General features: G+C 38.4%; 1 protein-coding gene across 1 annotated transcript in view; it reads right to left on the reverse strand.

The window, feature by feature from the left end:
* stat6 (signal transducer and activator of transcription 6) overlaps positions 1-13889 on the reverse strand; it is a 73153-nt gene that overhangs the window by 22769 nt on the left and 36495 nt on the right. Inside the window, exons 4-8 of the mRNA XM_002939709.4 lie at positions 13219-13302; positions 9356-9532; positions 8136-8284; positions 3587-3715; positions 2313-2501 (exon numbers count right to left, since the gene is read on the reverse strand). Of these exons, the coding sequence (XP_002939755.1) occupies positions 2313-2501; positions 3587-3715; positions 8136-8284; positions 9356-9532; positions 13219-13302 (728 nt within the window). The remainder of the gene's footprint in view (positions 1-2312; positions 2502-3586; positions 3716-8135; positions 8285-9355; positions 9533-13218; positions 13303-13889) is intronic.

Consider the following 13889-nt stretch of genomic DNA (forward strand, 5'->3'; position numbering starts at 1 on the left):
GTTATATGGAGCACTGTCAAACCAGTGTTGTTATATATGTGAATTTAAAAAGATCATTATATAGGTCATTTCCCTCCTTGGGTTAAACCAAGAGGGGCCTCAGAAAAGAAGAGGAGGAGAGGACCTCTTAAACCCCTCTGCCAGAGTGGCCTGAAACTTGGGTGCTAAGATTTCTGTCAAGCCTTTGCTCCAAAGAAACCCACCTGGGCCAGGGAAGAAATAACCTTCCTGATCTATCTTGTATAAGTAAATCTAGAGCAACTGGACTTGCTAAGTAATCATTGAAGATGTTTCACTACTCATCCGAGCAGCTGGGGGGTAACTTAAAAACAGAAGTATACAGGAAACCCACTCATACGGATCAATATCTTTTGTTTGATTCCCACCATCCACTGGAACGCAAACTGGGTGTCATTAGAACTCTACACTACAGGGAGGAAAGTGTGACAACTGATACAGAGTCCAAGGACAAGCAACACAAACGTCTCAGAGGAGCACTGAAAGCTTGTGGCTACCAATACTGGGCCTGAAATTTTCATCAAACACCACATCCCTGTGTTTTTCAAACCTAGAAACACACAGAGAAAAAAACTTGTATATCTAAAGGATCCAACACCAAAGGAAAAACAAAGCAATGTGGTATATGCAGTTCAGTGTAGTGAGTGTAGGAGTGCCAGTGGCTTAAAGACAAGGGACACTCCTTTGAGAATAGCGACGTCCAAACTTTGGACAAAGAAGACCGCTGGTTTCAAAGAGGTGTAAACGAGGCTATTCATGTTAAAGTGGAGAAATCATCCCTAAACAGAGGTGGGGGCTTTCGACACCCTCTGTCGTAGCAGACAATGCTGTTCTAACATCTGTACCCCAGCAGTTTCAGATCTCTTCACACAACCATTCATGTAACTCTAACAAGTAACACCTGTCTCTATGAGTTGTATGATACTTTGGTAATCATATCAAAGTAAATCCACAGTAGTCACACCTCTGTAAGTTTCAGGTGTCACTTCTCTGAAGAGTTACATAGTGCCATTGTGATTGGATTAGTGGAAGAGTTCATATGTTGAGGACTTCCCATACCAGTCAGTTGAACTGAAGAAGCTGCTTGGATGAGTAGTGAAACATCTTCAAGGATTACTTAGAAAGTCCAGTTGCTCTAGATTTACTTATACTAGGTATACCATGACCTGGATGAATGAAAATATTCATAGTCAACCTTCCTGATCCTTTCAGTGGAAAGCATGCACTTTAGAAACTAGTGTGGGTAGCGGGATGTCAATAAGTTAGATGATACATTTACCATCTTCTCATTATGTCAGTTATTGCTGTAATTGGTGGTATGTTTTGGGCAAATTAAGCCAGAATGCACCTGTTTTTAACCACAGTGGTCCGTAATACTGCACACATCACTCATCAAAATGGCTTCTTGGCCTCCTCCACCATTCATATGGCTTCTCCTATAGTCTATATTATTGCACCTATCAAACTTCCCCTTACTGCTGTCTTGGAAGCCTTTACTGCCATCTAATATGAAGTAGAACCCACATTGAGATTATTTTATTCCTGAATGGCTTCCTTCTTTAGATATTATTTTTTCATCAAGATACTCAGGGAAGTAACAAATATTCAGACCTTTGCATACTTAAACAGAGGTTTGGTTTGAATAATGTATGCAACCAGTAGAACAATAGAGCACAGCCCAAAAGCAAAGCACCCATTGTTCATTATCTTGTAATACTTTACAATATAGCTTGATTTAATTATTTGTAAAGTTGTTAAATTCAGTCATATGAAAAGTTTGTCAATTCAGTTTTTCAGTACTGATCCTTACTGGCCCTTTTTGAACCTGCGAGTGATGGGCAGTTAAGGCTTCATCATGTTTATCTGGGACCCACGGACCCCATGGTGGACTATCTGAAAAATAAAGATATTCTCAGTTGTACTTTACAGGTATTCAGTCTTTGTTTGGGGGACCCTAGATTGTTGATGATTTAAGGGAATCCATGTATAAATGTTAAATTATAGCAGGAATTGTGGCTTTATACGTATTTGTCAGGCTGATCTATAGTTCCTTGGTGTTTGGACAAGCAAGTTGGACCAACTGGTTATTTCTGCCATTAATTTCTATGTTAATCTCTTGTGTACAAAGAACAAGTCCATCGTTTACCAATGTTAAAAAAGTCAAATTCTTTGCAAAGTTTGAGTTTCATAAAATGTTGCTGTTTGCTACCATCTAATTCCTGCAATACTAGCAGATGTGCTTAAAAGAACAATGGAGAATTTAACAACAAATATTCAGACCTTTGCATACTTACTTCCAGGTCTCACTGGTTGATGTAAGGTAGAGCTCCTGTGCTTTCTTTTCTGTAATGATAGTTGCCCTCACTACAGGCATTTTGGCAGCACCAGCGAGTAGTCGAGATCCCAACAAGAAGTTAACACTGGCTTGGAACTTCGACTGTGTCTTCAGTACTTGTGGGGGCTGTTTGTCAACCAAGAGGGAACTACAGACAGCAAAGAGCAAAACAAATATAAAACTCAGCAGTTTATATGAAATTAGTAACAAAAATACTCCTTACTATAGGACATAGTCATATAATAAACACAAAAGTCATGGAAGACTGAATAACAAAAAGGTGATTATTATTATTATATGCAGTTCCTTCATGACCCTATGCAAAATAACTGACTTTAACATCTATGCTGATGTGTGTAAATACAGTGAAACCTCAAATTTACAAACCCTGATTTTAAGTTTTCCCACATTTTACACTTTTTTTGTGGTCCTACCAATATATGATGCATTTCCCCGATTTTACATTTTCCCAGGTTTTTTATTTTCTGGTCCCCTAAAAAACATAAAATGGGGGTTGTACTGTAGTGCAAATCTATAAATCTTTGTATCTAAAGCTCCTCTATGAGCATCTCGCTATGGTTTCTGCCAAATGTAATACTGGGTTCAAACAACTAGTGGACTGAGTTGCTGCAGTAATTATATCAGTATAGAGTATAGTGAGTGCATGCTGCTGCTTCGATTTCTTTTTTATTTGACTTAATAACTTACACAAAGTGGATGCCCATGTATAAATGGACTCACTACCATGTTTTTGTTTTCTCAAACTGTAAATGCAGATAAAGGAGTAAAAGGCAAATCAAGCTAACTCCATTCCATTATTCATAGGTAAACGTATGTGCTCCTTACACCTATGGTAGTTCTGTGTATAAGCGTGCTTGACTTTATAATATAAATGGCAGCTCTGCTATTCCAGGTTTGGGGCATTCATGATGTACAGTAAAGACAAAACAAATCTGAGTACATTTACACTAGGGCACACAAATATTAAGACAGCAGCAAAAATGAACAAAGCTGCTAAAGATACAATACAAATATAATGAGTAAATCTGCATTTTCTTATCAGAAGTTAGCCTGGCAGTTGAGTCATGTATAACATTTACAGAGGGCACAATACGTTTCTGAGTAGAGTTGATACTCACTTCTACTCTCACCAAACATTGATAAAAGGGAAGATGATACTCTGCCTCACAATATTAAGTGCAAGCTGTACAGAACTGAAAAGGGAACAGAGACCTTGTAATAAGAGTCCGAAGGGAACAGTTCATATTTTCGGGAAGCCCTGGCGGCACTTGCTCCCCCATTAAACTAAAGTCCTTCACTAATCGATCAATATCTTGATACATTGCAAATATTGTTTCCATCCTGTAAAGAGAAAAATAAAGGTACCAAATTTGTTTATAGGTAATTTTAAATAGTGTTGCTAATACATAACTATAAGTGGAGCTGATTGTCTCTTTATCTGATAGAAGCACATGAGGATCAGGGTCAAGTTATGTTTGGTTTCATATTCATATATATATATATATCTGCATGTGCTTGTAGTTCTACCTTTTGCTCATATATAGTGTTCGTTCTTTATGATGCCCCCTATTAAGCACCATCCTTTATGGCCATCAGGTAAACAAGTATTGTGTAAACAAACATTAGAAGATCAATCTAAAGGTTTGAGAAATAATTCTACTGATAAATAGAGATGTAGCGAACTGTTCGCCGGCGAACTAATTCGCACAAAAATCGGGTGTTCGCAAGTTCGCGAACTTTTAGCGATGTTCGCAATTTTGGGTTCGCCTTAGCTGGAGCCAAATTTTGACCTCTCACCCCAGAGCCAGCAGATATATGGCAGCCAATCAGGCAGCTCTCCCTCCTGGACCACACCCGGACCACTCCCTTCCATATATAAACCGAAGCCCAGCAGCCATTTTACATTCTGTTTGTGTGTGCTTGATGAGTTAGCATAGGGAGAGAGCTGTGCAGTGATTTGAGGGACAGTTTAGGTAGCTTTGCTGACTAGTGATCTACTTTCTACTGCTCTGTATGTAGCTGCTGGGGACAACTGTCCTGCTGATCTCATCTGCTATAACCCAATAGTCCTTGTAAAAGCAGTTTATTACACAAGTTTAGAAATGTAGTGTGATTTCTGCCCTTTACAGCACAAAACGCAACGCTGTGTCAACAACGTATTTTTCAGAGAAATTTTTGCCCTTGATCCCCCTCCTGCATGCCACTGTCCAGGTCGTGGCACCCTTTAAACAACTTTAAAATCAGTTTTCTGGCCAGAAATGGCTTTTCTAGGTTTTAAAATTCGCCTTCTCATAGAAGTCTATGGGGTTCGCAAAGTTCGCAAAAGTTTGCACTTTTTGGCAGAAGTTCGCGAACGGGTTCGCGAACTTTTTTTGTGAGGTTCGCTACATCTCTACTGATAAAATTGTTGGAGAGAGGTGGTAATTATTTTAAAGGGGACATAAATCAATTAAAGGGGTTGTTCACCTTTAAATTAACTTTAAGTATGATGTATATCAGGGATCCCCAACCTTTCTTACTCGTGAGCCACAGTCAAATGTAAAAAGACTGAGAGCAACACAAGCACCATAAAAGTTCATGGAGGAGCCAAATAAGGGCTAAGATTGGCTATTAGGGAGCCTCTATGCACACTATCAGCTTACAGGGGGCTTTATTTGGTAGTAAATCTTGTTTTTATTCAACCAAAACTTGCCCCCAAGTCAGGAATTCAAAAATAACTACCTGGTTCGGGGGCACTGAGAGCAACATCCAAGGGGTTGGGGAGCAGCATGTTACCCACGAGCCACTGGTTGGGGATCACTGATGCAGAGAGTGATATTCTGCTCTAGCTTTAAGTTTAGCAGCTCTCCAGTTTAGTAAATCAGCAGTTATCTTGTTGCTAGGGTTCACCAAATTACCTTATCAACCAGGGAGTGGTTTGAATGAGAGACTGGAATATTAATAGGAGAGGGGCTGAATAGAAAGATAAGCAATAAAAAGTAACAATAACAATAAAACTGTAGCCTCACAGAGCAATAGTTTTTGGCTGCTGGGGTCAGTGACCCCCATTTGAAAGCTGCAAGGAGTCAGAAGAAGGAGACAAATAATTCAACAATTATAAAAAAATAACCAATGCAGACCAATTGAAAAGTTGTTTAGAATTGACCATTCTATAACATACAGAAAGTTAACCTAAAAGTAAACCACCCCTTTAATAAAGCAGCCAACTTTTTAAAGCAGCAATGTTTCAAAGGTTGGCTCCTGGTAAGCAGGTATGAAGAAACAATTCATTATCCCTCTGACAACTGTCAGAATTTGTGAATTAAAGGAGAAAGAAAGGTAAAAACTAAGTAAGCTTTATTAGAAAGGTCTATGTCAGTGCTGTCCAACTGGCGGCCCTCGACCCCCCTCTGTGTGGCCCCCCACCTGTCTGACTGCTTTGATGGCTTAAAGGAACAGTAACGCTAAAAAATGAAAGAGCTTTAAAGTAATAAAAATATAATGCACTGTTGCCCTGCACTGGTAAAACTGGTGTGTTTGCTACAGTAACACTACTATAATTTATATAATAAGCTGCTGTGTAGCCATGGGGGCAGCCATTCAAGCTGGAAAAAAGGAGAAAAGGCACAGGTTACATAGCAGATAACAGATAAGCTTTGTAGAATACAATAGTATTTTATCTGCTATGTGCCTGTGCCTTTTCTCCTTTGAATGGCTGCCCCCATGGCTACATAGCAGCTTATTTATATAAATTATAGTAGACTTTCTGAAGTAAACACACAACTTTTACCAGTGCAGGGCAGCAGCACATTATATTTTAGTTACTTTTATACACTTTCATATTTTGGTGTTACTGTTCCTTTAACTTTGTGTAAACTTTAAATGGTATCAGTACTGAGATTAACTGGCCCCCTGCATGGTTCTCACCTCAGATTCAGGCTGTAATCCCTCTGTATTGTTTAAAAATGTAATCCCCTGTGTTTTTCACACCTTTTAATCCCTGCATTGTTCACCCCCTGCAGTGTTCACACCTCAGGCTCAGACTGTAATCACCCCCATTGCCTGTGTATAGGCAGCATAGGGTAGGCAAAGTATGGCACATAGGCAGCATAGGGCAGGGAGTGTATGGCACACACAGGCAGCATAGGGCAGGCAGAGTGCTGCCTGTGTGTGCCATACTCTGTCTGTCCTATGCTGCCTGTGGGAGGTGAACCTGGCAGGGGTTTGTTCTTGGAGTTTGTTAGCAGTTGGAAATAGCCATTAAATGGTCCCTAAGGTGTGTAATTATGTGCTGCGGGTTGCTATGCTATCCACAGGGGAGGAGGTATATGGACTTAAGGGTGTGTCTTAATATTACATAATATAATTCTTTAACATATGAATGATAGTTGATATCCCTGCAGCGACCATTGTGATAAAATGGGTGTGGTTTGAAGTGGGTGTGGTTTCAAATGGGGGAGTGGCCAAAACTGGCTTCCATTATCGGCCCTCCACCATGTATGCGAGAGAAATTCCGGCCCTCGGCACCTCAGAAGTTGGACAGCACTGGTCTATGTAATTACAGCCATAAGCACTTACAGAAATGCTGTACTGAGTTCTCTGAAAAATTATTTACAAAATACGCAATTATTTACAAAATTATTTACAAAATACACAATTATTTACAAAATTACAATTAGTTGTGTCTGTAATTCCTGTGCCAGAGACAGGCAGATTTCTGTTCTCTGCTCTTTCCTGCTCCCCCCTCCCTCAAGAATGCTAAGAACTCACTCCCCCCTTAGGAATGTGGATCTGAGCCAATCATCAGGAAGCTGGGGCACATTTACTAACCCACGAATGGGCCGAATGCGTCCGATTGCGTTTTTTTCGTAATGATCGGTATTTTGCAATTTTTTCGGAAAAATGTCGCGACTTTTTTGTTACTAATACGATTTGTGTGAAAAAACGCGAGTTTTTCGTAGCCATTCCGAAAGTTGCGCAAAATCTGGGGATTTTTCGTAGCGTTAAAACTTGCGCAAAAAGTTGCGATTTTTTCGTAGCGTTAAAACTTGCGCGAAACGTCGCACCTTTTAAGTTTTAACGCTACGAAAAAGGCGCAACTTTTCGCTCAAGTTTTAACGCTACGAAAAAAATCGCCAGATTTTGCGCAAAATCTAGCGTTTTTCGCGCAAATCGTATTGGTAACGAAAAAGTCGCGACAATTTCCGAAAAGTCATAAAGACGCCGAAAAAATCGCAAACAATACGAAAAAGTCGCAAAATGTTCGTTTTCAAATCGTAATTTTTCCAATTCGGTTCAGATTCGTGTCTTAGTAAATGTGCCCCATAGTGTAACTAACTGAGCATGTTCACTTGTTCTGCATGTCTGTGCAGGAGTGAGGCATTATGGGAACTTACTTTACACAGCTCAGCGTTTTTTCTTCCTGTTTGGCTTCTGATCATCTGAACAGGTGAAATATGGGGAGACATAAGGGCAGTATTGAGAGAACTGAAGGTATGCCCGCAGCTTGAGATTAACTCTTTATTAGCCTTTCCTTCTCCTTTAAATTTAAAGTATCAAATAATTATTGCTCACTGGAGTGACTGGGGTATGGAAGCTTAGCAAGGGAAAGAAACCAACTCATAGTAATAAACCAACTCATAGTAATAAATAAGAATGAAAGGAAAATGTTTAAGACAGGAAAATAATGTGATGATAGCATTCCTTAAAGGGAAAATAATTATACAATTGACCCCTTTAATATGGTTTCAATAGCATTGCAGAAGAATTTCCGCTTGCTTACCTTTCCTGCAGGGGTATCAGATTCTCATCAAATGGGGCGCCATTTCCTGCAAGCTGTTGCTGTCTTTTCCAGATACCGATCCTTTTAAGGGCCTGAGTTTGAGCGCTCTCCAAGAGTTGAAAGTATTCCTTTACAAGCACCTCCCATTGCTGTAGACACAATCTACACTGAGTATATGTACAGTATAATATATATATATACACATTCATTCATGTGCCCAATATATAAAGGGGAACTTGTGCTCACCACTAAATTTTATACCATTAGGCAGGGGTGCAAGAAGGCTGTGACCACAAAATTGATACAAACAGAAACAAGAGGCCCTCTGTGCTCACCCATTATCAATATATATATATATGACATTATGATATGTTGTGCATTAAGCAGCACCTGTCACAATGAAATTGCTTTCAGCTAGTACCGGCCCGGCGCGGGCAGCCATGTTATGTAGCAATCATATGTGATAAATTGAACATTTTTTTACATATGTATTAATTGTGAATCATTCAGTGGCACCATAAGGGTCCCTCATGGCATATATATATATATGTATATATATATATAAGCATTAATGGAACAGTAACGGCAAAAAATAAGTGTATCAAAGTAATTCAAATATAATGTACTGTAGCTCTGCACTGGTTAAAGTTGCTTCACTAACTCTACTATAGTGTATATAAACAAAGCTGCTGTGTAGTCATGGGGGTAGCCATTCAAACTGAAACAGGTTGAAATGGCACAGGTTACGTAGCAGATAACAGATAAGCTCTGTAAAACATCATTTTACTTTACTGAGCTTATTTGCTATCTGCTATGTAACCTGGACATGTTCTCCTTTTTTCCAGTTTGAATGACTCCCCCCAGCAGCTTATTTATATAAACTATATAAAAGCAAACACACAATTTTTTTTCCGTGCAGAGCAACAGTACACTACATTTTAATGATTTTAAAACACTTTAATTTTTTGGTGTTAGTATTCCTTTAAGTAGATGCAAAAGGGAAGTTGTGGAAAAACTCCTAGGCTAGTAAACTATACAGGGACAATAAAAATGCAACTAAAATATATAGATGACCACCCTGGCATTAATTGCAGTGTAAAATAAGTATGCATGCACAGAGATTAGTGCTATATAACAAGTACTGTCTTTCATCTTGAATTAGCCCAATTCATGCCAACTACTCTTTCTGTCTTACACCTTTAAACTTAATGCAGCTTTACCATATGTAAACTTGCCACATCATGCATTTGATTGTGGAAGCTCATGTTCGCCTTTGAATCCCTTAACTGTTGTTGAACCATTGCAACTTGCTGGAGTTTATGCTTTAGCTTCATTATCTGTACATTGAACTGCATTTCTTCCTTTTTCTGGATGAGGCTCACATTTGAGCGTGGAAACTAGATGGAAAAAAAATGAAAAACATTGAAAAACTATACACTCTTGATGATTTGTGCAGATGGCCTATAGGGTAACACTCCTGGCAGGCAGGATGCAAAGTGAAAAAAGCTAGTGCAAGCAGCCATGTTTTTCACACTTTGCACCCTACCCCACCAATAGCATATGCAGCACATATAAACTACTTCCCCCACGAATATAGTGCTGCCTGCAGAATATGTAATTCTGAGCAACATCCCAATATAAATTGATTAAAAATATTCAGTGTTGTTTAAGTTATTTCTAAATGTAATTTACCACAAAGCCTCATAGTTATGGAACCTGTGCAACAGAAGGAGCACAAACAGTTGCTGCTGGAGATCCCTGGAGTGTGGAAGACCCAGAAGAGTCCTGGGTTATGGGCAGTTTCAGATTATGTTTGTAGAAACTGCAAAAGTGATTGTGTTGTTGGAGGCCCAACAACTTTTATTTACAACACTGCCATTACTACTATAATACTTTACTTCTCTCAGCTTTTGTAATAGGCAAAATAGGCAATTCAAATATCATTTGAAACAATTACTATGCAATCATGTCGTAACGCTTACTATATTTTTAGTTTAGTCACAAGTCACTGAACATGTTCTCACATCTGTTCTGAGCTAATCATCTAAAAATATCTCCATAGTGTAACGATCAAAGCAAAGGTTACCTTCCAGCAGCAAACCAGACAAAAAACATAAAGCACTACGTGTAAATGGCGAGTAAAGTACACAAGGGCTCAGACATCATGTTTGCTCTTTAACCCTTTCACTGCCAGCTGATTTGGTCAAAGCGGAACTTTTATTGCCAGAATATTTTGCACTCTTTCACTTTAGGGGCCTTTCCTTGGTGGGACTTTTAGTTTACCCAGGAAAACAATATATTGTTTTTTTAGGACAACCTAGGCTTTCAAAATATGCTAGAAGTTTTGTGTAATTCCAAAGTCTAAAAAAAATAATATTTTCCATAATATAAACTCACATACCAGAAACAAAAATTATTTTGTGCACAAAAATACTGATTTGGAAACGTGCCAATACCAAATATATATAGTTTTATGGAAATTTCTCACTTGTATAGGTCAAAAACTCTCAGCAGTACACTACCAAATTTCCAAAGCACTGCTTCAGAAAGCTGCATACTTTAGATTTCAAGGCCAATAATTCCACTAACAGAGATATATCCCAGAAAAGTATACATTTTTAGAAATAACAGATTCTGGGGAATCCAGAATAGGTAGAACTGCCTGTCTACTCCAAACTACCAAGTTGCAATGCTTTCCTAAAGTTATTGGTTTTTATCAAAATTTTTGACATTTTTGAAAAATCACTTCAAAGCTTCCAGTCTATAGTATCTTATCTCCCACATACTATTAGGTACCAGGATAAAACATCCTAAATATGAACGCAAGGGGTTCACTGAACAGATTTATGCCCAATGTGCATAGATTTACCTAAGTATGTGACAATAAAAATACCCCTATATGCTCTATCATTTCTGTCATTTCAGCTCATGCAAAATCAAAATATTTACATCATTTTATGTAAAGCTACAAAAAAGAACATTCACCCCAGAAAGCCAGATATCTAAAATGGGTACCCATGTCTTTCTACTCCAAAGTACCAAGCCCCAAAGCTTTCCTAAATTTGTCCATTTTGATTACATTTCCAAAAATCACCTCAAAGCTTCCACTTTGCAGCATTTTATCTCCCACATATCATTAGATACCAGGATAAAACATCCTAATTATGTACCCCAGGGGTTCACTAAACAGTTTGATGCCCAATGTCTATAGGTTTACTCAAGTATGTGGCATTTAGGGGCCCCAAGGTGAACATACTCCATCTGTGCTAGATAAACGAGGCAAATTGCAACATATTTAGGCGATTTTCATAAATGCTGTCAAAGCTGCTAACTTTAGGAAAGCTTTGCAATTTGGGAGTAGAAATAAATATTCACCCATTTTGGATTTGTGTGAAATTGTAATTTCCAAAAATATATGGTTTTCAGGGGCCTCCTTACATTTCTGCATCTTTAACCCCACATAAATCTGCTCTGTGTTTATGAATTAGGTAAAGGTAAGCAATGAAATGAGTGTGGAATGTACATTCTTAGAGATGACACGACTCATTCCCCCATATGTAATAAAAGGCACCAGGAGCAGTACCCCATAGCAACCAATAAGATGTTTTCTTTTAAACAGGTGACCAGAATAGACTTTATTCTGAGCTAAAACTCTCTTCTATTGTATCAGTTAAGGTCATGGAGGAAAACTTTTTATGCAGCACTGTCCCATATTAAAGGACATGTAAACCCCACACACAAAAATGTAATCAATGAACAGCCTCTTTGAAGTCTTTCAATACCTGCCACACTGTTTGTCCAGAGGTTAATAGTAAGGCAGCAACATCTCCTTAATCACTTATATTTCCCTCTCCTCCTGTAACCCACTCGCCCCCCCCCCTCGGGAATTTGCTTTGACTTCTGGCTTGTGGGCATGCTCAATTATTCTAAGCTCAGATTACTAAACATGCCCTCCAGTCTAGCAGCCAGGGAAGAGATGGCATTGCTGTGTGTGTGTATGCTGTTTGCAGATTTAAATGTAACTGATTATGTATCTGGGTGAAAGCTGCTATTTGCTTTAGGAAAATGTGATGGTTCTGGCAAGCGGAGAGGATATATGCAGTACAAATAATGCCATTTGGTTGGGGGGAGACATGCCCAACTGATATACACTGTAGGCAAATGTAGGCTTTACATGTCCTTTAAAGAGGCTTTCATTCTATATGTTATCACTGCTAGACAGCTTATCTTGTGTTACACTTGAAAAGCAAAAATGTTTGCTAAAATGCTGTTATTAAAAAAGAAAAAAAGGAAAAAAATAGATTGTGTAAAAAGATCATGAAAGTGCACTCACAGCACTGTCCCATATTAAAAAGGCTTTAATTCGATTTGTTCATGTTGCTAGACAGCTTATCAGGCAATACACTTGCGAAGAAAAAATGGCTCCCGCCTCTTCATTATTCACCTATTGTTTTGCCTTTTGCTTAGATGCAGTAGAGGTATTTTTAAATAATAACTATAATTAGAGCAACTTCTTTGAGTAGAGTTATCTACCCAAAACCCAGCATGTCCATGTGTCTGAATTTTTGAATGAAGTAGTTTTAATTGATTTTATAGGTCATCACTCTGGAGCCTTAAACTGTTTAAGGTTACATTTTACATGCACTATATATTCTAGTAGGGTTGATATTTTGCTCTGGGTATTATGCACAGGATACATAAGGTTGGAGTTACATTTCTTGATTCATATACTTCAACTACCTGCAACCTGTCCAAGAACTATGCAACACGTCCAGCATCTCTGGACTGAAGTTCAGAACAATGGCAGCTTCTGTAACCTGCCCCAGACTGATGCTGTTTGAGCCTCTGTGACTTTGAAATGCCAGGTCACAATAAGAGACAAACACAAATGCAAAATAAAAAAGTTTGGTAAAAATATGTATTAGGTTTATATGATTATAACAAAAACTTGAACAGCATAATACTATATCCATCTTGGATTATTAATCTGATGTTAGATATGGATAAACAGAAAAGCTACTGAATTTCCTTTCCTAACATCCTAACATTTGTTTCTATGACTTTATACAATATGTATGTTTACCAGATTAACGACCACCGACTTTTCCTTTTCCAAAAGATGTTTAATCTGCAGCACTGTCTGCACTGGATCCTGCTTTGATATTCTCTGCATTCAAAAATGAAAAACACAATCAACAAATGAGAAATACTCAGATCAGTTTTTCTTTATACGAGCACACAAAAGTTATGAACTCTAATTTGTTGGAAACCCATCTACCTATTGTTTTGCTACATTAGATTTATTGGATCTATATATACAGTATATAGGATTATAATAACAAAATGGATAATGCTGTTTTCAGACAGAAGTGAGAGATTGCATGTGAAAATATTTGTAGGATAGTAGGACAGAGACTGTATGCACTGAAGATTCAAGGAAATTTGGTGTCCCCTGGCACTTCCCTTACATTGCATGTCATTCGGAATGCACACAGGCAGGTACAATAGAGCTCTGCACTTAATACCTACCAGTGCAGCACACAAGCCACAGATCACAGTTGCACAAACTATGGATGGCCACTAGTGAGAAATGTATGAGTGCTAAGTAGTGCATTTGGGCACTAAGAAATGCTTGCTTCCATATAATATAACAGCAGGCTCCATAAAGGGAACACTAAAGAAACATGTTTGGAGTAATGATCCTAAATTATATTCTCTGTGGGTAAATCCAGGCCAATTAGGTGTTTCAATGCA

This window comes from Xenopus tropicalis, chromosome 2, assembly GCF_000004195.4.
Source record: "Xenopus tropicalis strain Nigerian chromosome 2, UCB_Xtro_10.0, whole genome shotgun sequence".
NCBI lineage: Eukaryota > Metazoa > Chordata > Amphibia > Anura > Pipidae > Xenopus > Xenopus tropicalis.